Below are 27,436 nucleotides of genomic sequence, written 5' to 3' on the forward strand. Positions count from 1 at the left end.
ATAAGTTTCCTTTTTAAGTTTATCTTTCACATGGCCTTTAAAAAGCAGTATGCACCGTTTCAGGTTACTACTTCCACGTATTGCATTTATATTCTATTTCTAAGTAATACTTCTGTTAAAACTAGAGAGAAAAGAGATGACTGCTGCTAAAATGAGATATTTTGACTTTAGTACTGGGGAGTTCAAGTCTAGAAAAAAAAAGAATTGGGCAAATATTACCTGAATATGTTAGTAAACACCCATTTGATGTGAACTATTGATCCTAGCAAATCGTTTTCTGTGCTGTTTCAAACAAGGTATTTGTAAGTGGAAGAGTCTGAATGGGAAGCAGGCTCAGTGAGTGTCTGCTGGTAGGAAGCACATTGTCGTCCAGCGTCCCTCCCAGTGTCCTGATCATCCAGTCAAGTACAGACGATGTCATTTGACTCGGGAGGGTCCATGGATGATAAGAAGCAGACCACAGGTGATTCAACACAAGTCAACTGTTCAGATGTTTTCTGTAAGCACATTGCTACTGATCACTCTCAATTTCAAAAAATACCAAATCATTTACAGAATAAGGGGCAATATTAATTATTCTGAATGAGTCACTGAGCAAGATCAGACTCCCAAAGGACCTCAGCTTGGCAGGACACCAATATACAAACCATCTGGCCTGCCACTGTACATCTTGGAGCTGGTTTCTATAAATGACTGTGTTTAAGGAATTTGAGGGACCTTGTCTGATGGTGCAATGCATCATCTAATCTCCTTGTACATCAATTAGTGCATAATTATTTGGCATAATCTGACTATCACTTCTCATTTGCCTATTCAGTAGTGGAAAAAAATGGAGTGGGACAGAGGTTCAAAAAAGAAAACCTTTAGCTGGCCCACCTTTTCTAAGGCTGTTGCACGCAACACTCCAAATGGATTGCTGTTAATTTGTTAGTATTCCTCCACTGTAGTGTCTAAAATCTTGCATTTTTACTTAAGAGAAATGAAAAGCAGCTGAAACAGCTGGCCAAATAATAACTATGATATCTGCACATATTTAAACAAGGCTTTGTAGCAGGAAAAACGGATGTCTTAAAAAAATTAAAAACACAAGGGGCTACAAGATATTAACTGAAATCTGTGACTTGTGAAGCAAGGGTACAAAGTGCCAGCACAGAATCCATTTGCCTGAGGAATTGCTTGAGTCCATTTTGCATTACAGTACTTCAATGCAGGTACTATGCTTGCAAGTGTCTGCTCCCCCATCTACACCTTGTGTGTGTCTGCAACCCTTATTCAGAAAATTATTAATTCCAGCAAGAGGAAGAATGGGGCCAAATAACCTAATTAGCTTAAAATGAAGCTTGATAGTTTAAAATAAACCACACCGGTCTTTGATAGAAAGGGACTGGACTGAGGAAGGCTTAATTTCTTGGTAAGTTACTATGGTCCCAATCACAAAGTAGATAGATACGCTAGGATAACAAAGACTTATTATCTTACTATCACAGGGTATTATTATTAATACCCTTATTATTAGCACACTTCATGCATTACAATCTGATCTCCAGCCTGAACTACCAGGCCCTGTATTTTACTGTCAGCAAGATAAAGCTCCAAAAAAGTTCTCACAAGTGTTAATACTTAAAGCATAATTTTAGCAATATAAATGTTACCATGTTAAATATTTACATGTTGTTTTGCACATCAAAATATCTTAACATTTGACAAGGCAGCTGGTGGCTGGATATCAGGTAGATCTGTCTTCAGAAGTGGTAGCCAGGCATTAGGAAGAAGAGAAAGACACATCAAAGCAGAAGCCCAGATTTTGGAACCTCACTGGTGCCTCCTCTGCTTAGACAGCGCTCCAAGACATCTCTTCCAGAGGCTATTTCCCTTGGCATCTGGTGTGTATTTTCTAAAGATATGTTGGACAAAGACCAATTCAGTTACTGCTGTAAGCAATTGCACTGCTGTCTTACCGAGCAAATGAAGATTTTTTTTCCCACAATAAAGTGTGAGTGTGTGCATTAATATTTCTTCAAAACCAGTCAAACAAAGTAGTACATACTGTGAACCAACTGGGGTAATCAGTGGAGGCAGAGGAAAAGCACAGGAACAGTGCCACGTATTACTGTGTGTTAAAAATGCCCTTTTTCTAATAAAAGTGATTACAAATAAAGATAGCTGGGAGATGTGAATAATGGAGGTTTTCCAAAAGTATTAACTCTGGTGGGATGCCCATACAAATCAGCGTTTTGGGGAATTCACAACCACGCTCAGTTAAACTGTCCAGAGTCAATCGGCATTAGTGCACACGTGCACCTGCACAGACACACTTTTCCCTTCTCCCTCCCATAACCAGGATCCATCAATGGTTCATGCAGCCCAGACCACAACTATTTCTGAGCCAGACTACGAGGAAGCACTGTCACAGCTGTGCTAGCGCAGGTGGCCTGGCACCGCATCCACTTCTCCCTGTTGTAGGTGTAGGGGTTTGGCAGCACAGGGTGACATCTGAATCATCCATCCCTTGAATGCAGATCTTACTGTACTGATGATGCCCAAGTGGTCGTCGAGTAAAACTACTCAAATTAAGCTGCAATTTGTTACTTAAAAGTAACAGTTGAAAGACGCTATTTTACAGATAATACCACCTGCAGGAATACATTGAGTATCCTGCTGTAGGTCAACTTATTAAAAAAAATGATAGAGCTAAAAAAAAAATAATCCCAGGACACTAAAGAAACACTAACAGCAAAAGTACCCCCAATTTCTGTAAAATGGGTTTCTAGGAAGTCCATGACACCACATTTACTTAAGTTCCAGAGGAAACAGTCATGCAAGGCAGACATTCATTCAGAACTTGCCGCTGCACACTGAAGAAATGGGTTATACATAAAAGTGATTTAACAGATTGTTTCACAGTCTCAGTTAAAAGAAAAGCAAATCATAAACAAATTGTGAAAAAAAAAATATGGGGAGGCAGCCCGGCTACTGAAAAATCCATAGGTTTCAGTGACCTCAAATGTTCTAAGAAATTTTGATCACAAAAAGTATTACAGCTCTTTTTCATGTAAATTTTCCAGTCAACTCAAACTAGTTGCTAGGCCATGCTAACTAGTAAAATACCTTTGTTTTAAAAAATTATTAGTACTTTTGTAACGATGGGAAAATCACATTGCTCAGATGCTTTACCTTGTTTTATTTTTGCAGGTTTTATTCTTTCCCGTGCAGCTGATTTCTCCCCACAGGATTTCGACCTTTATTACTTGCTGACAACACGTCTGACAAATGGCTTTTTGCTGTGGTAGCTGAGGTTGAGCCATCTGTTTTTTCTCTAGAGAGCCATGCCTTATTCATAATGGCATTTTTCTGTTTCATTCCCTGGGGAATAGCACCTGCATGCTGATTTCCTATTTGACCCCAAAATACATCATCACATTTCGACAACCGATCCCTCCCCTTCGTGGCCCAGAAAGCACTGTGCTCCGGAGGCACCGCTGCATCCTTCATCCTTGACAGCAGAGGCCAAGGGGCTTCCTCGTGGATCATCGGCCGGTTGCAGTCAGCCTTTGGATTTGAGTTGGAGGAGACAACTGAAGGTATCTGAGGAGGAAAGAAGAGAAGAAAACAGAACCTTGGATGTCCCAGTGTGTGATAGAGAAAATGACCGGGAAACTGCATTTGAACTGTCACATATATCCCCTGGACTAAACAACATGTTGTCAGAATTCTGAGTCACCATTTCATTGTATAATAAATTTCTTAACTAAAAGGAGATTTCAGTATCTTGCATGATTTTTTTCATCTATTAATGCCAAAAGCAGGAACTATGCTTTAAATTGTTTTATTACACTTATTTTAATCCAAGATTATAAAGGAAATTCAGTAGAGTAATATTTGTCACTACTTTAGCTAACTGGCTCCAGTAATTGCACACTTGAATTTTGTTTCCATACAATTATGGAGAGGTTACGTTGTCTCAGAGAGGGCGAAATCTCCTGCGTGTTTAGTTTAGCAGCAGACTGTCACAAATGCAATTGCAATTGATCAGCTCTGTTCTTAACAGGATTCCTGCAGTTAATGGAAATTACTATAAAGAGCTTCAGGGCACAGGAATAATTGGATCACAAAAAAAAAAAAAAAAAAAAAAATTGGAGGAAAAAAAGGTAGGACAAGATCAACATAACAACTTTTTTTTTTAAACATCCAACAATTTTCAAAGATGGTCTTACCAGAGAGTACACCATAATGAAAACAAAATCTTTTAATTATTTTTACAAGCCTCAAAAGCCATTCCTAAACCATTGGGAAGAAAATGCATAATGAAGAACATTAAGCATTTATTATCCTCAGCTTGTTTAAACTAACAATCAACTGTGCATCTCTGGAAGCAATCATTCAAATATCTATGTGATCTATAAAATGACTGCCAAGAATAATAGATCACTAAACTAAAACCGAGAAAATTTTTACTGACCTGGCGATTTTTACGATGGTTTTGTCTTAGTTCTCGATGCAAGGCTATGATCCTCTCCGGGCTTATTAATTTTACAGGAGAACCAGCAAACACATTTGGAGTGATGCGAGAACTGTGGATGCTATCCACCTTTTGCTGAGAGTTTGCAGGTATTGACCCAGTCATCCCATTCACTTTGACATATATCTCATGATCCTCTGGCTGTCCATTGGCCTGTGAAATATCTGTGGAAGAAGGCAGCATCTGCAAGAGAAAATACCATTTTAAGACATTCAAGCTAGATCAAGTTTTCCTGTGCTGTTTATTTTGGATTAGTGGAATTCACTTGGATGAATTCATTATGATAAATGTTCACAGAAATTAAATATAAATAAACTACGTTCACCAAAATAAAAAAAAAAGATAATATACCAGTTATTTTAAATGTGAAGTATTCCTGCATCTGGCTAAAAAAGAATCCTGTATTCATCAACTCTTTCCTGAAACAAAAAAAATCTCAAGCTTTAACTACAGCCAAAATTTGCATCTGGATATTAAGAAAACCTGGATAAAAAGTAGAAAAAAATACCATTTTTAAAAATTACTTATGTTAGGTCTCTTCTTGAAGAATCTCAAAATTTCCAACATGATTCTTTCATACACATATTCTCTCACTCCACACTACACAACAAATTCAGGTTTGTCTACCTACGAATGCTCAAGAAAGTTAAGCTGAATGGACTTCAAAAGTGTATTAGTTCAACTGCATGAACTCTTATGCAGACCCTCCTATTGTGAATCAAAATAATATTAATTCAGTTGATCTTATTTCACCTCCACATCAACTTTAACACCACAACAAACATTATCTTTCTTGAATACCTTCACTGAACTGAAGCCAAATTTAGAGAGAAACGGCAGTTGTTTAATTATGCACCTTTTCATAACAGTTGCAAGCAGGAAAAGATCTCCCTGAACATCAATGACTATCACAGAGCAGTAGCATTGTATCATCCAAATACAAATTTATTAAAGCTACGGGATCAATGTTACATTTTTTCTTGCAATTGCAGAGAAAAACAAATTTAAGATTGTTAATGACAGTTTCAGCCTTTGGGGTTTTAAGAAGAGTTATTTATTTATTTCCAGAATTAATACATCTGATTACAAGTTATCACCTCATTGCCATTAGCCCTCTTGCAAAAGCTCCAGAAATGCAAATACTATAAATATGCGAGGTCAGGAATGGTTACTTAATATAAAACACATTTTACTTAAAATAATATATTGGGTTTGGTCTGTACATCTTTAATGAGTGTTAGCTACATCACTTGTGTCCATTAAAAAAAACCCCAAAATCAAAGGATTCTGAAATGCCATAGTGGTGTAAGTTTGCTCTGGAGTGTCCCCCCGAAATGATAAGTGTTTATTGGCAAGCTCATGCATTAAAATTTAATTATATTATGGCATGAAGAAGAATATACGGTGTGTAAGCTGTTGCCATTGCCAAGAGAAGTTTCACCGTCTTGCAGGAGTGATCACTGTGGTGCTTTCTGAGAAACATGCTGCTTGCAAGCAGTTCAGGAGCAGCTCTGATGCCAGGGTTAAAGCACGTGGGTATCAGGGGTGCTGTACTGTCCCATAGCTTTTGAAGTGACACTGAATCCCAGCTGTTGATGTGTACAAGCTAGCCAGACGTGAAAAAGCTCATTGCTCTCATCTCCTGTTTGCAAAGTGACCCTCAAAGCTCATGGGCTCCCTGAAGCATGTGCCTTATGATTCTTAAGTACACCAACACACTGGTATTCCACTCGAAGGGCAGGAGGCCGGGCTGTGCCTGTCCATCTCTAGACCCGCTGTGCTGCAGGACAGACCCTTCCCCAGGATACACCCCATAAGAAAACATGAGTGGTAAACACAAGCAATGAACCCTGCCTTTGATCCCATTTCACCTTCTGTTCTTGGTTCCCCACCATGAGAGGAGGGAACCAATGCTGCCGAATTCTGGCCATTGGTCCCGTTAAAGTGCCAAACACAAGTGTGTTTGGCCCGCTGAGACACTCCCCAGGAGGAGCTACCACCTGGGTCATTTACTTTAGGCTGAACAACAGGCCAGGGAACAAGACGGTGACATCCAGGAACTGAAGGACCAGTCATATTGACCAACTTTGGGCACATAATTTAGATTGCTGCTCTTCCCTAAAAGACTAACTTTCTCTACTCTGATTACAGAGGGAGTCTGTGACACTATCTGGACACAGCATTTATTTAGGTAGGGCGGCACAAATACCCCATCATATCCTAGCATCACAGGCATAGATCAGTTGGAAAGTGAAAGGCGTACATTTGGATGTTCCCCTATAAACACAGAAGCCAAAGGCAGCTTCAGAAGTCCTTGGTTTCTAACCAAGGTTATGAGTGCAGTATGTCTCCCCAGCACTCACAAAAAATGCTGGCTGGCTGAAAGCGATGGAGGGGTTACAAAGGGCAGCCCTGAAATGTTTTGAGGCATGAAGAGACTGGATCTAAAATTATTTGATGAGAGTTTCCTCACTACAGGAAGCACAGTTAGAGGCATCCCTAGTGATAGATGAGAGTCAGCAGGAGCAGAACAAGTTCTGGAGCGCAATGACCCATGCAAAGGCAAATCACTGTCACCCTCGTAGGCAGGAGAGCTGGCTCATACCAGGAAAAAACACAGCACCAAGGCAAAGCTGTGACACTGGCACATTTCATTTCTAGAAAAATAACCTCCTTGCAGGGTCCTTCCTTTCCTTTCCTTCAACTGTTCAATGCACAAACTCTTTTGCCTCTTGGGATTACCAAATTCTGCTGCAGACAAAGTAGTGAAACTCATTAGAAAGGTGGGTTAAAGCAAACCCTGATGAGTGAAGCTGCTACTACACTGACGAAGTTTTCACCATATGGTCTGCGCTGTATTTGAAAGTTGGTATGATTCTCTCAAAAAGGCTCATCTTCAGTGTTTCATAAGACTCTGTGAAACACTAAAGATCATATCTTCTATAGCACTACAGATGTATCTAAGCAAAAATTCTGCATTTTGTCTAAATGCCCAGACATTAAGTTTGTTTGGGGTTTTGTTGGGTTTTTTTACAATGTTGATTCTATTTTTCTTTGATGGTTTTTGCTTTCCTCTCAAGTTTCCACAAACTACTCCACCTAGGAAGAAATGAAAATACTGTGATATTCCACCAAACTTAAAAGAAGTGTAAACTTGCATAATGCCAAGTTCTAGAAAGGATTGACATTAAAAATAAAACCCATCACTTTCCCCCAACATTACAAAACTAAAAAGACAGTGGTGTCAGAGATAAGAATAAAATGTTTTAATTCATCTGGATATTTTTAATTGCACATTTTATCTTAATCTAAATTCTAAAATATATCAGTAAATAAAGGAAGGTTATGTTTTAAAGCTTTTCTTTTTTTAATCATGGCTGTTACTCGCATTTTCTGTTCTAGACAAATGCACGCTGTTGCCCATGAATTAGAGCAAAAAAACCTGCTAAAATGTCTGTGTCATGTACGCAGTCAGGAAAAGGATCTAAATCTTTGTCAATCAAACCCAATTTTACTTTAAAATGACACTAACCTTGACTATGTACCATCTCCTCAGCCATCACAAATTCTTGAGATACCTTCTGCACAAACAGCTATTTACATAATTATTGAACAGCTTTATCAGTTATTTCACTGGAAAGGTCAAGCTGCCCTTAACTATTTTTAATCTGTATTTTATACCCTTCAGTTGTGCTGGTTTTGGCTGGGATAGAGTTAATTTTCCTCCGAGTAGCTGGTACAGCGTTTTTTGGATTTAGTGTGAGAATAATGTTGATAACACGCTGAAGTTTTAATTGTTGCTAAGTAGTGCTTATCCTAAGTTAAGGATTTTTCAGTTTCCCATGCTCTGCCAGCAAGAAGGTGCACAAGAAGCTGGGAGGGAGCACGGCCAGGACAGCTGATCTGAGCTAGCCAAAGGCATATTCCATACCATAGACCGTCATGCTCAGTATATAAACTGGGGGGAGCTGGCTGGGAGGGGCGGATCGCTGCTCAGGCATCGGTCAGCAGACAGTGAGCAATTGCATTGTGCATCACTTGTCTATTCTGGGGTCTAATTTCTCTCTTTGTTATATTCCTTTTCATTGCAATTATTATTAATGTTATTATATTTTATTATTATTATTATTGCTTTTATTATACTTTATTTTGTTTTAGTTATTAAACTGTTCTTATCTCAACTCATGAGTTTTACTTTTTTTTTTCTGATTTTCCTCCCTATCCCACTGGGAGGGGGGAGGAGGGAGTGAGCTTCTCCATGGTGCTTAGTTGCTGGCTGGGGTTTAACCATGACACAGTATTTTTATCAATCTTTCTGAAGGTCAAAAATAACATATCCTTCAGCAATGGATTTTACCCTTCTTTAAAAAAATTACTAAATAAGAACCACCATCTCCTCTCTATCATCCCCTTGGAATTCCAATGATCCAAGTCACATTTTCTGTAATGTCAGAAAAAGAAGCTTCTTCCTGAAAAAAACTTTATCTTGAAAGGTCCCTTGGTCTTGATCAGCATTGTCCCCAAAAGACCGAAAGCCCAAAGTTAAATTCTTTCTCCCCTCTGAGGGTGCGACTCATCTGACCGAAGCATATCTCCTCCTGGCCCCCTTCACAACCAATGAAATCCAACTTATATGATTCTTCCCACATTATCTAAAGCAGATATGTAAAATGGGCAGGATACCTCATTGTAAGTACCTCTTTCTCTCTACTAACTGTGAAAAGAAATAGATAAACTACCATGGATGTGATTGTCTGAATTACAGACATCAAACATGAAATGTATCTCACCCTCAGTGTCAGAAAAGCTTCTGATCTCACCAGCCATGCACAAATCAATTTAAGGAGAGTATCAGAGAATGTTATTTCAGGCCTGTTTCCTTCAAATATGATTCACAGGAAAGCAGTAAGTGGTTTCTTGCAAAGAAATGAGTAGAAACAGAAAAAAAGAAAAAGCATTGTTCTACCGAAAAGTATCTCAGACGAAATCCCCTGATACAAAGGAGGATTAAGCTATACTGTTCTGCACATTTATTCCTTACTCTGTAAAACAAATAATTCAGTACACTGGACACATTCTTTGCCTGAAGCCTTCCATCCATAAGGTTTAAGATGACTCCATGAAAAGCAATAAAAAGCACTACCATTTATCCCTATATTCCTTGCACAAATTCCCACTCAGCCCTGAGAAATGAGGGCAAATAGCCACAATGGCTTCAGATCCACTATGGAAAGAATATATAAGATATATCATCAAGTCAAAGCCTTCCAGCGTGAGAGAAATTGAAGTGAATGAGTACAGCAGCATTATCCATTACAGCCATCAGTCATCTGGACAGAGGCTGTTGGCTCAGTCATTTGAGGGAAAGAGTTGAACATACTCCTGTTTCCCCACGCACATCCCAAAAGAGAGAGAAAAGGCTCCAAAACACTGCACAGCGGCGCTGGCTGGGATGAGCCTATGTGAAAGGCAAGCCAAGCTCACTTGCTCCTCTCTGTGGTTCTCTAACATACCAAAAGCAGATGGACATAGCTTCATGTGCAAGCTAGTCAAACTGGGTAAAGCCTGTTTCTTAAACTGCAAGTAGACACCTAAATTCAGAAGAAAGTGGAGCCTCCTCTTTCACATTTCCTATTAGTTATCTGGAGCATTTTCTCTTGCTTCCCACTATTACCAACCCAAGTAGAGTAGCTGTTGCAAAGCCCAGCCCCAGTCCTTTTTGTTAGCTGTTTAGTGAACATGAATGTCTAGCATCAGTTGATGAATGCTGCCCTGTGTCCTTTCCACTGGGAAAGGCAGAAAAACAATAACTGTTAATAAAGTCCATGAATTAATTCTACAACAGCAAGAAAAGGAAGATGAGGCCAAGGCCTTTCCAATTAAAAAAAAAAAAAACAACGTTTAAAAGAAGATGATTAAAATGGGACATGACAAAAGGACAAAAATGGCCACATATTCTGTGTCTGACATTGGGCATGTGAATCCCAGCTATGGCACTGTGCCGAGTGCCCCATGCACCCGCTGGAGGCAGCCCTTGTCCCTGGGCTGTGTCCTCTTCAGACACATGCTTTTCATTTTCCAAACACAAAATAAGACAAGGGTTTAATTATTTCAGTTGCCCAAATTTATTATCGCTCCACTACAAGGGACTCCAATGGTTTCTCAGTTTAGGTCTTTTAAAAGGAAAATATATCACAAAGGCTTAGAAATTAAATTCTTTGTGCCTTCAAAAATTCCAAGTCCATATTAGACACACACTGTCATCCTTATGGCTCCCCAAAAGGCTATTCTTTTCAAAACTGAGAGGTAGTTTTTCTTCACTACCCTGCACACAATTTTTACTTTCACTCCAGTGACATAGGTGTATTCTCTGGATGAAAAAGAATTTAAATAAACCCACTTCTGTGCAATTGTATATGTTTATTATGGTAAAGCAAAGTAAAACTAAACTAAATTGCACTAAATCACTCAATTAAACTAAATTACAAATAAAGAGCTTCGTGGTGTACAGTTTTATGGTGAGGAAAAGTCATTCAAAATCTAGTCCTCTTTACAGGGACTTGAAAAGAATATTAAGAGAAGGAAAATTTACTTTCTTTTCTAAACATATTACTCTAGTGTATATCTGGCCTCAGTGAAAAGTACACTGCTGGAACAAAATCATGAGATAGTACATGATTCAAGCAAATTTTATTTCTCACTCAAAAACATTTGAATGTAACACTGGGTTGTGAACATAATCAAGAATGACAAAACTTAAAATGTGTGCTGCTCTGCTAAACTGAACTGATTTGAAGTCTTGAGTTAGTGCAAATCAGCAAAATAAAGCCATTGGGACAACAGTGATTTATCATGTCTGAAAGCAGAGTCTCGAATGCTGAAAGTGAAGTCTGAAGAGAAGCTCCAAAGATGATTGGTTTAGCATCACACTGTCTTCGTGATTTAGTATTTTAATTGGGAATAGCATTAGGAAGAAAATACTTCCAGCAAACAGAAGGGAATGACCAACCATCCATTGTGTCCTGAATAAGCAAAGAACTGAAGTTCACTTTTGTCTTTAAGCATGAGCAATTTGTTGATGCCTATAAGCCCTCCACTGAAGCCAGAGCTTCCTAGCACACAGCTAGGGCAGATCTATCCAGTCTACATGTAATTCCATGTAGACATGACAAAAAAAGAGTTCTTAAAAGAATTTTAAAACATATTTTCTTTGGAGAACCAGACACAAAGTTTTTTCCTAAACTACAAAAGGCCAGGCATTGAACTGAATACAGAACCCCTTTTCCCTTCAAAGGGCTCTGGATCGGCCCTTCATGCATCACTGCAAACTTTCGGTGGAAATACATCCGTAAGCCAAAGCAGGCAGGTCTGCTGCCATTCTGTGATAGGCTTCCATTTCTCACTGGGTCCAGAAATGAATAAAGCCAATTGCAAATCTTTAATTTAAGAAGGAAAAAAAAAGAAAAAAGAAAAAAAAAATCAATCCACCAGGCTTTCTCTAGAAGCGTTCAAATGTTAGGAATGATTTAGAAGTGAAAATCTGAGGGGAAGGAAAGGAATGAGCTTTCAAAGGAGTTTTATGTAAGTAAAAGCTGGGCATAGCCCTGGAATCTTAGTTGTGAATTGCAGTGAGAATGAGAGTTGAAATGCAAAAAAATGAATCCTCAAAGATGAAAAGTCAGTTCAGTTTAACATATGTCTACAGAATTCAGTACAGGATTTTTAAAACCGAAGGAATGTATCACATGAATATGAAATGGTCTCTCTTCTTTTTGATTGTAACCATTATTTATTAAATTAGGAGTAGTGACACTTGGACATTTTCTCACTGAATTGTCTTCCATTGGAAAATTGATCCATAGAAACCTAAATTTTTCACGGGAACATACAGATCAGGAAAGGTTTCCCCTGTTACACATGGAATTATCACAGTACTTATCACAGACCAGAATGGTCCGAAGATCAGTGTCAAGGTGCCCACCAAGAGCCAGTCAATTCTCTGCACGATCAAAAAAACTGGGCTTGAATCCCAGTGTGCCTGAGCCTAAGTGAGACCTCTGGCCACGACAGTGCTGGATACTGTGGGAAGGGGGTTGTGCTCCACTTAGTATGAATAGCTAAATATCCATCGAAGCAGGGAGTTGAATATGGGGCTCCTATGCTGCAAATGAACTCACTGGCCATTAGAATATAGATTCAATCTAATTCTCTCCTGTTGGAGCTGCTAAGTTTTGTGATAATTAGACATTCAGGGAGACAGTGTGAGCGTGCACAGTATTTTGGTATTTATTGTGTTGGGAAGCTTTACACTAATGCTCATTTACCACAACAATGTCTGAGCAAATGTCTGAAGGCAGTGAAGTATTACCTCCCTTCTGACAGATGAGTTACTAACTACTGTCACATAAAACATCCATTCTCAGTGTGAGCTTGAGCGAGACAGTGGTGGACCCAGACTTGACATACTCAAAGGAGACATAGCCAAACATGGAATCCTGTCCTGTCCTGCAACCAGGAACCAATCTACCCTTTCCTTAACATGCAGTTAAATTACTTTTTGCCACAGAAACAAGTATGACTGAGTGACAGCTTGCAACACTTAATAACACTAGAATAAGCTTCTTCAGAGTGATACAGAATACCGCTCTGTGTGTAAAAATGTAAAATAATCAGAAAAATAAACCTGTGGATTTAGTATACTATATGCCCATTGTGAGCATCTTTACTTCTGCTGACGAAAAACAGATGTCAGTGTTATTAAAAAGTAAATTATTTTTATGTACCCATTTTGCAGTGCATTGTGTTAGCTGAAGTACAAACCAGTATGAACCCATGTTCTGTGTCCTGCTGTGGTAGGCAGCTGCTTTCCCAATGTTTTACAAATGTGTAACACAAAATATCCCACCCTGCCCTTTTAACTAGCAAGATTCTACTTGACTATACTGGACACAAACATTACTAAATATTGTTTAGGTTTTTTTACAGGTTTTGTTTAAAATAATAAGAGAGAAAATCAAAGGGAAAAAAGGAGCTTGTTTGAAGGTTACTGAAGTACTGCAAGGGAATTCCTGTTTCTCCAGGCTGCCAGATTCAGATTCCTGTCCTTAAGAATGTCTTCAAGTAGGTGCCACTCCCAAAATACGAAGTATATTCCCAGCATCCAAGCTATTAATGATAATGTTCAACAGAATCAGGTGTGAAGCAGAGTGTATCCTGCTGGAATCACTTTCATCTTGCCAGCAAAACACAAGTAACTAACCCCCTTTTGAATACAAATGTCTTCTGAGTTGACTTAAAACTTGAAATGATTCATTGCAGACCTTTTGTTTCTGATTTCTTCAGAAATCCGAGACGATGCATTGTGCAGGAAGAAAATGCAAAATTCATATTTAAAGTGGAATTGAATAATATGTGCTCCGTTATCCACTAGGATACTTTGTCAAAATATCAGGGAAGTGTTTTTTTGCATGGAGCACTGACGTATTTTGTGATAAGCTCAAAAAGATTTAAACCCTGACCAAAACAGCAGTAAGACAGCCAACTCCACTGACTTGTCTGAAGCAATATTTATATTAAGTGCTGAAATATATTTTATAACTACACTTTGGGTCTCACTAAACACTTTAAAATAAATAAATCACTGACAATACAATAGGGGAAATGGAAGGATTCTACAAGGAAGTACAAACACTTACCTCTTGATCACACATTGGTGTAAAAGTGACTGCGTACTCTGCCAGGACCAGGTCATTCATCAAGTTTTTCACCTCTTCATCAAATGCAGAGTTAATAATTCCTCGCCTGTGAAATTCACCATGCATCCTCATAATGAAGCTATTCCTCTCCTGGCACTTTCGGGTAAGGCAAGCCAGCTTAGCCTATGTGGCATGAACACACATACATTGATTTCACTCCCCACCGAGACTGCAAGATTACATTTTGTGTCTGATGTAATTTCACATGTTTTGAACCAAAGCTATAGATTGCGTTCCTATGTTTCTAGGCCATTAGGTGCCTCTGCACCTTGCAACAGCAATACGTGCTAAACTGGATAAAATGGATAGAGACGTTCCCTTTCCATGTGTGAGGTCCCACTTTTGACAGGCCAAAGAGTACCCATGGCAATAATGTCAGCGAGCCCTTGCCTAAATCCTAAAGCCCAGTAGCAAACAGCGAAGTCAGGGGCAGCGGCAGAAGGCAGGCACATGCACAGAAGCCTGTAAGCAAAGGGTAGGTCCTGCTTCAGCTTTCAGGAAAATACAGTACCTTCAGAGGAGCTAGCATCAACTTCGCTTCAGACTTTCTCTTCTGAAGTTCTTTTTCCTGAGAGGTTGGAAAACATTCTGCATTAATTTATTCATGACTCACTTGAAAATACGGTAGCAGTTTTTTGATATTTGTTTTAGACCTGACTTACAAGGCGTGCACTTGGCATATTTGTGTGACCCTGTATCACAAACAAGATGAAGCAGTGTAAGGAGCTGGTTGTACACGGATAGGCCCTGGCAGGCAAACACTGCCCTACTAGCATTAACGTTGTTCTTATGTATTACCAAAGGCTTTTGGATGTTTTTAGACGGAGCCTTATATCAGTGAGGTTATTTCATCAAAGCAGCATCACATTAAAGACTTGGTATCCTTCATTACGCACTCATGTTCCCATTTACTCTGTGAATCTTCCAAAAGACTCTTTTGGGGAAAGTTTTCCCTTTTCTTATCTACAATATGTTGTAGAATGAGAGAAACAGGAAGGGATTTTCTGGATGTGTATTCCACCGCAGGCTCTGAAAAGTGAACGTCAACAACTTTCTGCTCTGACACAGTCGATGCATATCCTGTATTAGGAGGTGAGCCAGGGTGACCCAGATGATCTAGTCTGTACCTTATGATTAAAGTGTTTATTATTAATGGGAAACCTGCTTTCTGATTATGCAGAAAAAAAATACAATATCCTGCCAGGTAAAATCCATTTCTGTTACGAATCAACATGGTATTATTTGGCAATAAAGTACAGATTCCTTTGCATTCATTTTGCTTGACAGTTTGTATTTCTTAAAGCCCATAGTAAATACACTATATGCATCAGAAAAAGATTCCCTTTACGAGAATTCAGTTACGCTGAAAGAGGTCACATGGTCCTCAGCTAATAAATTGTGGGCTTGGGAAGAAACAAAGTAGTTAGGACAGGAGAGACATCTTTACATTGTGCTATCACTGAGGGAACAAAGAAAAAGCTGGCAGTAGGTCCCTGCACTGGTGACATTCAATTCTTGATGGGGCATGGAGCAAAACATTTTGGTGATGCAATAGAACAATTAGGAGTTGTGCATTCATATGGATAGCACGTCTCACCCTTTATTCATCTACCATCTGATATGCACCATCCATCACTACAGACACCAGACACCACAAAACAATTTCATATTACCACCACTGTTCTGCTAAGAGGCATCCTAATCAATGCCTGAGAGAAGCCACTAACCCTCTGTACAGACTGCTTTAAAGCAAATCACAGCACATGACAAGGCTTGGAAAAAAACTCCAACAAACGAGACAAAAACAAAACCAGCAAACAAACAAACAAACACCACCACCCCCAAAAAACCCAACGAACTCCAAACTGTAAAACTGGTGGATTTGCTATGGAGGAAGTAGGATGAAACTTGCACCCAGTAGGGAGAAGAAAATAATCTCTTGTATTTCAGAGGAAAGACAGAGGAGAAGCATGTTCTACACATTGTATCAGGGTATGAAGTATACTACTGAGAAAATGCCATTTACTAATTGCTTCAGAGTATGATGGGCAATTCCAATTTGGCGCACTTTGTAACTATCATTGGTTTTCAAAAAATAGTTTCCAAAGAAATAGGAAACAAAATGTAAGGGAAAAAAGTCCTAGCAGGAATTTGTTTCCACCTGAGTTCATTAGTTGTAGCCACACTGACAGCAGTAGCTTTGCTGTTACTCTATAAGGCAGTAGCTTTGCAAATGTTAATGTCTGTACTTGCTCTGGTTTGCCAGGTGAAATATAATGCACAAATATAAAAACTGCTCATGTAAGTGTACTTTTGTGTACGTGGGGGTTCTCACCAGAATAACTATGTCAATGAATAAAAATACAAACCACACGGCTAACTGAAAATGTGTTAATGAAACTCTTAATGTGTAACCCTAGCAGGTGGATCAAGAAAAGTTAGAAAAAACTCTATCAAAATTCTATCACTAGCTCACTGTGTTTCCTAATCTGATATAGTGCAACAAAAGAGTTGGGAATGTTAAAAATCCTGACAATTTAAGACAAGGAGGTGGCTCTGTAAAGAATTCCAGCACAACTTTGCTTGCATTACACTATGGGGATTATAGCAGAGTCTGGCGGCAACTTTTATTAGTCTATCATCTTTCCATAACATTGACCACCCAGGCAGTTTACATCTTTTCCTTATTTCTCTGAAGTCAGGGGTACTTTTATATGCCTGGAAACCATTTAATTATCCTCAGACTCATTCCCAGGAAACTAGACTATTTTGGTTCTCTCCTTTGAGAAGAAAGAATTAGAATCTGAAGTCAATGTTCATATTTGTCCACCCACTTAAGCACACAGAAAACAGCTTTATCATACCTTTTCACATAGCTGAGCCTGAAGGAGTTCCACTTCATTCTGCAAGTCATGAAACTGATTTTGCAATGCAGCCTGGTCCCTGAGCTGGGCTTTCAAGGTCAGCACGTGCTGCTGTAATCTCTTATTGTCTATTTTATTCTCCTCTATTTCCTGGGCATCTTTCACAGTGTACAGAGGCTAGAGAGAAAATACACATGATAATGAAAATATTCTTAATCATGGTTTAGAGCACAAAACTTCTCAATCAATACATGTACCTACCTTGCATATCAAAAAAAGATTAAGCTGATATAAAACATATGACTTCAAACCTTCATAAACATATTAGCACTAATATCTTGCACTAATCTTGAAATTGTTTATGAGCAAGAAGTTCTTGATCCCCTGTGAGAGCAGGTGTAGGACTGGGATTTCACAACACTCCTTCAAGGTAAGTATTGTATTATAATCATTTCATATCTGGGGAAACTGGGTCACAGTCAGATTAAGTGGCCGACCTGTGGCCACACAGTGAGTAAGAACAGAACTCAAAAGTCCCCAGTCTCCTGCTCCAACTGCTATATAATACGCCCCTTGTTTTTCTATATATGTTTATCTCAGAGAGGAAATTCAACTCTCCCAGTTATACTTTTGTTTTGGAAGATTATTAATAAAACTAATCAGATTTTAAGTATAAATTTAAAACAATATTTTAAAAGAAAATATTTATTACATTAAAATGTGGTAGTCATGGTACAGAACAAGTGGAAGGAGCAGCTTCTGAATTTAACTCCTCCTCCCCCCCTCTCTGATTTGTTTTTTTTTCAATTTCATGCACTTAGATTGAAAGGATTAGTGAGAGCTTTAGATTGATGGTCAGCATCATAAGGTCAGATGCTAGAAATGACACTGTTAGATTACACATATAGATTAAGACTGAGGAAAATCTGAGGGTGAAGAAAGACGTGAAAAACATTTATGCTATTGTGAACTTATATTAGAAAAATATTCAGTTGATACACACAGCTGCTCGAGATTTCTGATAACATGTTACCTAAGCAAGTCTAAAATAATAAGCATTTTAGTGATTAAGCTAAAAATCCTTGTCAGACCTATGTTATACTGTGGTAAAACCATATAACCTTCTGACAAAATATGCAGGAGGGTGGTTTGATTTTAATGGTTACTAACAGTGATACAACCAAGAGAAGAGCTAATATTCAGCCATGATGCACAACAACACAGTTAAATTATCCTTTGCTATCTGCCAGCCTTTCCAACTTTGACACCCTTGGTGACTACAACATGCTGAAGGCACAGTTTCATGGCAAACAGCAAACTGAAGTGACAGATCACATCACTCTGCCTTCAACACATCATTGCAGCACAGATAAAAACAGAAATATGACATTTTCATACTGTTCTTCCTAATGAAGCAAGTCCTCTATGCACAGCATTCAAGTCGTGCATGCTTTGTACCAAACTTTTTGGCTCCCTCTTGCGTTAAGAAAAAAGAACAATAGCAAATGTTGGACACATCAAGATTGATTAGACCAGGGTTGCAGTGACAAAAGCCTGAGGATGAGTGTGAGACATGGTATTTTCCTCATCTTCTTCTTTCCCACAAAAAAAGTATGTTAAATAAAAAAATGGTAACACTCCCTAACTAAAGATGCTTAACGGAAAAAGAGGTGGGGAACTAAAAAAATTGCTTGAAGGTAAAAGACAGAGAGAAGTACCCTCTTTCCTTTGCATTTTGCTGACCTGCTAGCAGTTTTCTGTAGTTTCAAAGCACAAATGAGGCATACAAGGATTGTTTATGATCAGTCTATCAGATGTCCCAATTAACAGTAACCATGGATTATGTGGTCAAGCTCCAGAAGGGTGTAGGACCCAGCAGCTGGAACTGGGAAACAGCCAAAGGATAACTAAGCCCAAAATGTAGCATTTAACACACTGCATTTTTGTAAAGCCTGGCAAGATCTCTCGTCTTTGAAGTTGGTGCCTAAACATTGAAAATAAAAATAAAATCTTTCTTTTCTCATCTGCGCTGTGCTTATCTGAAAACTCAGTGAGAAAATGAGAAGGATTATGACTTTTTTGGCTACAGGCCATGACAGGAGTCGGGGGTTCACCAGGGAAGCCTGGCACTTTATTTACTGTGTGCACTTCATGCAAAATTCATGTATTCATTTTCAAAGCTGCAAATAGTACCATGCTCCCTTCCTGCTCACACACATATTTCTCCTAACTTCTACCACAGCACCACAGTTCAGAAGGCCACCTCAACATCCTAGAAAATTTCCCCAAGTACTCTTACACAAATGGTATTTCCTCTGTTAGCAACACCACTGAAACAAAGAGTCCTAGCAGTAATCTTGGAGTATATTATCTTTGCTCTCTTTTACTTGCAATGAAGAATATCATGACAGCCTTTTGAAGTCTCAGCTGAGAACTAGGATCCCTGGTCATTGGGGGCTGTAGAACATAAGATATGTACAAAGTCCCAAAAGACATGCTCAAAACACGTCATATCTCAAAGATCTCCCACCCTTGGATTCTAGGTCCAGACTGCTCACATCTGCACTTCTTTCAAGTATCACAAACAGAGGTCTTCCAGAAAATTAAGTTTAGAACAGGAAAAAGCATAAATTATTGTGATTTACTGTATCAGAGTTTATTAATAACTTTGTGGGATGAAAAGCACTTTTGGACAAGGGTGGCAACTAACTGAAAATAAGAACAGGATCACCGGTCTACAAAATAGCCCTCAGGAAATAAAATTATGCTAGAAAGGTAGATCATGATAATCCTTGTGCCAAACAGTCTTTTTTTTTTTTTTTTATTTAATCTAGAAAAATTTAGGTCATATTTTAACAATTTCACAAAAACCCACTATTGGCAGCTTGGTGTACATTAAAAAGTTTATTTTAAAAAGCAATTTTTGAAATAAAGTCACAACCTTTGTTAAAATATATCTACTCTATTTTCTATCTGTACTATTTGCTTAATTGTGCCAATAAAATCAATATCCTTTGGTTCAGACATAATGGACTTGAGTCATGCAGATAATTAGTTGTGCCATCAAACAGTGTAACTAAAGGATAAACCCAGTTCTGTGATGTACATGTACTGCATCTTTGATCCTGGAATGAGACACGTATATTCAACAATTTGACATTAACCCTACGACAAATAATTAAATTGGATGAAGAAGTCAGATCCAAATCAAACAACATCACAATATTGCATAAATATATACTACTGATTAATAAAGACTAAAATGAAAAGTTTAGTTATTGGAGGGATTTAAAAGCGGGAGGTTTTTTGGTTGGTGGGTTTTTTGTTTTTTTTTTCCAGAAGAAAGGCTGACATGCACGTTTTCCAGTGTAAAAACATTCTATCAAGGTTGATGAATTTTATTCCTATGTGAGTCATAGAAATAATTAACATCTCAATTCAGTGACCAATAAAATAAGCAATAATTGCCCCAGACTGTCCCCAAACAAAAGGGTTAAAGCTCCATTGCCGAAAAAAGCCCCCAAAAGCTTAAGCGTTAGCTTAAATAAAACACCATGATATACTTCTGTGTATTCTCAAACAATTTGGGAGTTTCTTCTTACTTGAAATAGATTTCATTGTTTTAAAATGTTACATGCCAATACATCATAATGGTATGAAAAATCTGTGCTTCATTTTCAACTAACAGAATTCTATTGTCGAAACATCAGTGCATAGTGCCATGTAGGGTGTACAAGCTAATATGAAATAACTGCATAGGACTTGCAGGTGGCCAACTACACCCTCAGCCCTGAACCCAGAATCTTTACATTTTCCAGAATTTGTTTTTATTTTCTCCCAAAGCCATATCTATCTAAGCCCAGCCAGCAACTAAGCACCACACAGCTGATCACTCACACCCCCCCCCACCCAGTGGGATGGGGGAGAGAATCGGAAGGAAAAAGGTAAAACTCGTGGGTTGAGATAACAACAGGTTAATAGAACAGAAAAGAAGAAACTAATAATGACAATAATAACAATAATAAAATGACAATACTAATAAAAGGATTGGAATATACAAAAGAAGTGATGCACAGTGTAGTTGCTCACCACTTGCTGACCAATGCCCAGTTAGTTCCCGAGCAGCGATCCCCCCCCCCGGCCAACTCCCCCCCATTTATATACTGGGCATGACATCACATGGTATGGAATACCCCTTTGGCCAGTTTAGGTCAGTTGCCCTGGCTGTGTCCCCTCCCAACTTCTTGTGCCCCTCCAGCTTTCTCGCTGGCTGGGAATGAAAAGCTGAAAAATCCTTGACTTAGTCTAAACACTACTTAGCAACAACTGATAACATCAGTGTGTTATCAACATTATTGTCATATGAAATCTGAAACATAACACTATACCAGCTACTAGAAAGAAAATTAACTCTATCCCAGCTGAAATCAGGACACCTGTTCAAACTGAATTTGCAAATATTGTAGGTTGCTACACAATTGCTGTTCCAGCTGATAAAAGGTGCATATTACTTCTGTGCAGTTTTCCTGTTAACGAGCACAGAAAGCATTTCAGGGCTAGCTGAAAAGTCCTTAAGGAAGCTGCTTCCAGGCCATTATTCAATAATTAAAAATCTTTCCATAAAACACTTCATTTTAGTGAAAAACATAAAAACTTTATCAAGATACAGAACCACCTGAAAATTCAAAAAGCTTTCATTTTCAGCAAAACCAGAATTCCTGTGATATAGATACATTCCAATGAGACTTTCTCTCCCCCATGTGATAGAACAATTTCCCAGATTTTGGGGATACACACTTGGGCCACATGCATCAGTTACAGACTTTGACTCCCCATTAATCCACACCACCCGCTCACTGGCAGTGGAAGTTGCTCTACAAAGTGCCCGGCATCACAGCTTTGTTTTGCCTGTCCAAATCTAGTAATTGGGGCTAGAAGGCAGAAAGGCCAAATACTGGAAACACTGGAGACTCCTCCAACAGCTTTCATTAAGGCCACCTGAAAATCCATGCCTCAGAAAATGACTCTGCCTAAAGAGAGCAGGACAAGAGTCGTAAAAAATGGAGGTGCCTGTAAAGCCCATGCAGAGCCCGGAGTTTGGACTATCCTGTAGACAGATGGTCTACCTTGCATAATATCTGCTCACTTCCAAGTTTGTAGTTCCAGTGGCTCTAGGTGCTCTATACTTGCTTTAAATCTATTGCCAATAACAATAATGGGTGTCTCTGCATTCAAAACACTCCCTCCCAAGGAATATGCTTTTCTCCATTCCATTTACATACTTACCATTAATTTGCAGTACTGCTTTCCAAGCATTTTGTCCCCAACTTCTTGTTTAAGATGGTCTAATTCTGAGAGAGCCTGTGCCAAACGAGTTTTGATTTCTTCGTATCTTGTTTCAGCAAAGCCAAGTTCTCTGTACCACTTCTGAGCCTAACAGGAAGAATAAAAAAGCAACATTACTGAGTATAATTAGTCTAGAAGTGGTATCACTTTTCAATACCAGCTTACAACCACAGACTTGAGTCTGATCTCCACATCACAAGTTTTAAACTGTTGTAAATTGATTAAAATAAATGGAATTACACAATACACTAGCATCTTCTTATAAGAAATGAGTAAGACTCTTACAGTAAGTCTTACAGAAACATATCTAACTAAACCTGTGCAGAAAAACAGATTAATTTTTAAATTGATTTCTAAATTTGAAGTTACCTTGAGTATTCCAAATAAAGCTAAAAAAAGCAGTGGTGAAGGTACTCAGAATTTCAGAGATTATGTCTTTGAAAGCCCTCAGAGCAAATGGAAAGTAAGATTTTATCAGCTAGGAGGAAAAAAATCTTCCTGAGAAATTTCAGAAATGAAAAATGCAAAGGAGGAAAAAAAACCCTCCATATGTTCACCTTTATATTTTTCTAGGATGCATTTTCTCCACTTACACACATTAACTGTAGTTTTGAAAAAAAACACCACCAAAACACAAACAAACCACTCAGCAGATCAGCTTGTTGCCTGACAGCAAACTCCTTCCCCATATGATAGATCATTTCTTCTCCCTTCTGAAAGCAAAGGCTTCACATTCTTTTAAGTAAACTGAGAAAGGTGTTGTAACACACAATTTCCTTGTAACACACAAAAGTATTAGAAGGACTCGAGTTAAGCAGATTTAAATAAAATAAATAAAAATCAAACGATCTCTTCATGTTCAAATTACAAGGTCAGAAGTCCTTACTTAACCATCCATCAGTCATCCAAATCCACCCCTTCATTCCAGTTGCCTCACCTGAAATCTGCGAAGTCTTATAAAGCAGCTGTCAAAGGACAACCATTTTGTACACCACCATGTCTAATCCTACTGCTCTTTTACATACTCCACACTTGTTACTACCAGTGGTTTTGCCACAGGGAGTCTGAGCAATGCCTTTTACTGCATGAAACAGTCCCATAAATATACACTTGCCATAAAAGCAATATATTCTGCTTAGATAAGCATAGAGTGGAGATTGTTCAATAAAAAATAGGAATGTGAAAGCTAATGCATTGCGAAAGGCACAGCACCGAAAGCTTCCTCTGTTGGTATTAAAACTGCAGATTTACTTTACACAAGCGTGGAACTACCCATCCAAACAAGCCTCCATGAAGGTGATGTTGGACTTTGTGTTTACTACACGGATGTCGAGAAAAGGGGCAGCGTGCATGCTTTGCGCCTTCGCTGGATACAGTGAGACGCCCTGACAGTGTCAGATTTAAAATCACTTTGCCTCTCACTCAAAAACTACTTTGAATTCAGGCTTGCCATAATCCTCAGTGCTTCTACTGCCTTCTGCTCCTCCTTACTCCTAGTGAGGGGGAGGGAAGCAGCCTGCCCAGAGATGGCCACAGCAGATAGTTTGTTCTGTGTGTCTTTGTCAAGCACTCAGCTTCTGTCAAAGAGTGCTGGAGGAATGCAGCTTCGCTTGAAGTTCTGGCCAACCACAAATGACTGTGTAATTCACCACTTAACTGAAAGATCAGAGGTACATTTTGGTTCTGCAGATCAGAGGCTTCCCTGTTTTGTAAAAGTGTTAAATCCTGGCAGAAAGAAGAACAGCCATGTAAGAAAAGAAGAAAGAAAACAAATTTGCTCCTCAGAATTACATCAGAGTAGGAGGTTACCTCTTTTTTTGTTTTTTCTAATTCCTTTTGCTGTATTTTTTGTTCCTCTTTTGCCTTTTCGACTTGCTTTTTCATCACACTGTAGCTTTCAGACGTGCTGCCCTGGATACACAACAGAAAGACATAACTCCTCTCACCCATAAAAAATGGCACACAGGTTTTTACAGAACAATATATGGTTTCCTTCTGAATCACTAAAAACACTTGCATAAAATCAAGATATTAGAGATAAATCTTTCCCTGTTGATTATTCTCAACTGAAGTAATAATTCTGCTTTTACAAGAACATAGTAATCTCCACAGAAATTCGCTGTGGTGTAAGATTCATGATTACAGAGGAAAAACATGGGCAAGAAATACACTACAAGTAAAGATCCTGTCTTTAGGCATATGTTTCATGAAAATCAAAACAGTAAAAAAAATAGACCCTATCAGAATAAAAGTTAGTAAGTGAACATGTGCATACTTTTCAATAAGACATGATTGTTTCACAACCCTGAATACTTCACCATCGTAACAGAAGTTTGTGGAAATTAATTTGCTCTACCAGAAGCTTTTACTCTTGCAATAAAATAAATAATTTAAAAAATGCCTGAACAATGCACTCTTATTTTTAACTTTGTAGCTTGCTCTATCACTTCAAAATTCTCTAATACAACATTCAGAAGAAAACTCTCTGGTATTTTGCCTTCTATTTCAAAGTTAACTTTAGCACCTCAGATCTCCAGCACATGGGAGATTACAACATTTTCTATATTACAAAGTTCTTATAGCTTTGTCCTCCAAATGACATTTCTATCTCTCCCTTTCTGTAGAAGATCGTGCTTGATAACATTCCTCATTCTTATTATTTACCTCTTTTCCAGGGAAATAGTTCGAGGGGTCTATAACCAGAACTCCTTCTTCAGTCTGAGTTACACTACATGCTGTTTCAACTTTCTTTGGCTTAAGACCATGTTGCTGACTTTTTTCTTTTAGTTTTACTACTATCTTTTCCTTTGTTCCCAAACTTTTATCTTTTGTCAGCTCTTCATAGGTGAAACCCAAAGAAGACATTAATTCTTTTAATTTGCTATTTTCTAAAATAAAGTTTGCATTTGCTTTCTGAAATTCATCAAGCTGTTCTGAAGTTTCTTTCTTGATTCTGTCTATTTCTTTTTCCAGTGCACATTGTTCCTCCTGTAAATCAGAAATAGTTTGATAACAGCTGGTTTTGCACTCTTGAAGTTCTGAAACCAAGGTCCTGTATTTGTCTTGTTCACACTTTACCTGTGCCAAACATCCCAATAAAGTTTCTTTTTCACCTTCTAAAAGAGATATTCTTTCTAAATTTCCCTCTCTCTCTTGTATTAATTCATTATATTTTGCTACATAGTTCTCCTTGTCTTGTAATAATTTAGCTATTTCTTTGAAGCATCTGCTTCTTTCTTCTTTCAGGTCAGAAAGCAGCTGGAAATATTTCATTTTCCTTCCATCCAGGGATAAAACACTCCTGGGAAGTTTATTTGATGCAATTGTCAATGAGCCTTTTTCAGAATACCAATTTTTCTTTTCAACACATGAGAGGTTCTTAGAGAAGTTTTCAACAAAAAGTGTTCCTGGGCTCATGGTGTTTTCTTCTGATAAGTTATTGTAACATCCACCAGCAACTTCTTTCTCATTAAGTAAGTTTTGGAATGAAACAGTGTTAGCTTCATCTATCGCTAAAATGTACTGAAAATATGCATCCATCTCCTCTTCCAGTGCACACATCATCTGAGCATATCTCTCATTCTCCTGTTGTAATATACAGACTTTTTTTGAGTAATTCGCATTCTCTTGCATCAGTAGAAATATCTTCTGAGAACACACTGCCACCACTTTTTCCAGTGCATGTATCTTCACATTACATTCATTACCAGTTTCCAGTGGTGACAGATGACAGAAACTCTCATAAAAATTGCTGCCTGGCAGGAACAGTTTGTTTAAGCACACAGCCCTCTCCTGCATAGGAGACAATATGTTTACCGGACACCTCTCTTCCTCTGACCAAAAAAATTTCTGAGAGTATGCATGTTGCATGTTTTCAGCAGCTATTTTTTGACATGAGAAATTCTTATTTGGTTCACACAGTTTCAGGGTCTGGTCTTTCTTTTCTTTCAGGCCAGCGTTGCTGGAAGGGTTTGTTTGGTGAGTTGGTTTCTGAGGTTGCTCTCCTTTCTCCTCCATTTTGATTATGTCTTCTCCATTATATACCCTATTCACATCCGAGGTGCAGATTTCTGAGAGGTTTCCTTGTTTCTCCATTAGTTTAGGGCTCCCTTTAAAATGCTTCTTTAAGTCTTTAAAATCAACAGATAAAATTGGAACATCCTGTGGGCTACCGAGGCTGTCTTTGGCTTCCATTCCTTGCTTCCCAGGCCTGATCAATTCAGGTTTAAATAAAACTTTAGGACTTTCCTCAGGAACACAGGTCACCTGTTGTGGTTGGACTTTCTCATTCTGTATTTCTTCTCCTTTAGCTCTCCCTCTATAGATCTTTTGATGATACTTTCCATCATCAACAATTTTATCCAGACATTTGTTTTCATTTATGCTTTCTGGCAGAATTTGCTTGTTTTCCCAATGTTTTTCCACGTTGTATTTTTCTGGAGATAATGTGAAAATTTCAGTCACAGTGCAAGGCATCTTTCCATGAAGAAGTGCAGAAGCTTTGTCAGAAAATCCTCCTTCTGCAACAAGGCAGAGGGCATCAGAGCAAAGATTGATATTTGTGTCACAGAAATCAAAACCCCTCACTTTTTTCACAGTGGTGACAGCTGACATGTGGTAGCTTTCAGGTTCTAACAAGGTAAGTTGGAGCTTCTTCCTCATCACAGCTTCAACCACAGAAACAGGGAACATCTTTGCTGGTAGATTTATAGCTTGTTCCTTCAAGAGAGAAAAGTTTTCTTCATCTTTGGTTCCCTTACTTGTCCCATTGTTAGTTAACTTCTCAGAGCAAGGGGGAAGCAGTCTTGCTGCACAATAACTTGGGGTACATCTGAACAATGTGAAACTATCTTCTCGAGTACCTGCTGTCTTTGTTCCAAGGGTAACCTGGTAACAGCAAAAAAGAAATGTTTCAAACTGAAAAATCTAAGCTAAGAGATATCATTCTATGT

The 27,436-nt window shown here is 38.5% G+C and overlaps 1 protein-coding gene across 3 annotated transcripts in view; it reads right to left on the reverse strand.

Annotated features, from left to right (window-relative positions):
- Positions 1 to 2,972: 2,972 nt before the first annotated feature.
- The window catches only part of LOC104841662 (chromosome unknown open reading frame, human C4orf50), a 40,740-nt gene continuing 16,276 nt past the window's right edge, over positions 2,973 to 27,436 (reverse strand). For 2 of the 3 annotated variants that reach the window (XM_010583468.1, XM_010583467.1), the window contains 8 exons: positions 25,149 to 27,371; positions 24,294 to 24,395; positions 22,425 to 22,571; positions 17,139 to 17,315; positions 14,786 to 14,842; positions 14,215 to 14,397; positions 4,460 to 4,702; positions 2,973 to 3,585 (listed from right to left, as the gene is read on the reverse strand). In XM_010583468.1, the coding sequence (XP_010581770.1) occupies positions 3,196 to 3,585; positions 4,460 to 4,702; positions 14,215 to 14,397; positions 14,786 to 14,842; positions 17,139 to 17,315; positions 22,425 to 22,571; positions 24,294 to 24,395; positions 25,149 to 27,371 (3,522 nt within the window). In that variant the 3' untranslated portion in view covers positions 2,973 to 3,195. Of the gene's footprint in view, positions 3,586 to 4,459; positions 4,703 to 13,782; positions 13,856 to 14,214; positions 14,398 to 14,785; positions 14,843 to 17,138; positions 17,316 to 22,424; positions 22,572 to 24,293; positions 24,396 to 25,148; positions 27,372 to 27,436 lie in introns of those variants that run through there. The other variant, XM_010583469.1, reaches the window with a different exon arrangement.

Source organism: Haliaeetus leucocephalus, unplaced genomic scaffold (genome assembly GCF_000737465.1).
Source record: "Haliaeetus leucocephalus isolate CR32 unplaced genomic scaffold, Haliaeetus_leucocephalus-4.0 Scaffold906, whole genome shotgun sequence".
Classification (NCBI taxonomy): domain Eukaryota; kingdom Metazoa; phylum Chordata; class Aves; order Accipitriformes; family Accipitridae; genus Haliaeetus; species Haliaeetus leucocephalus.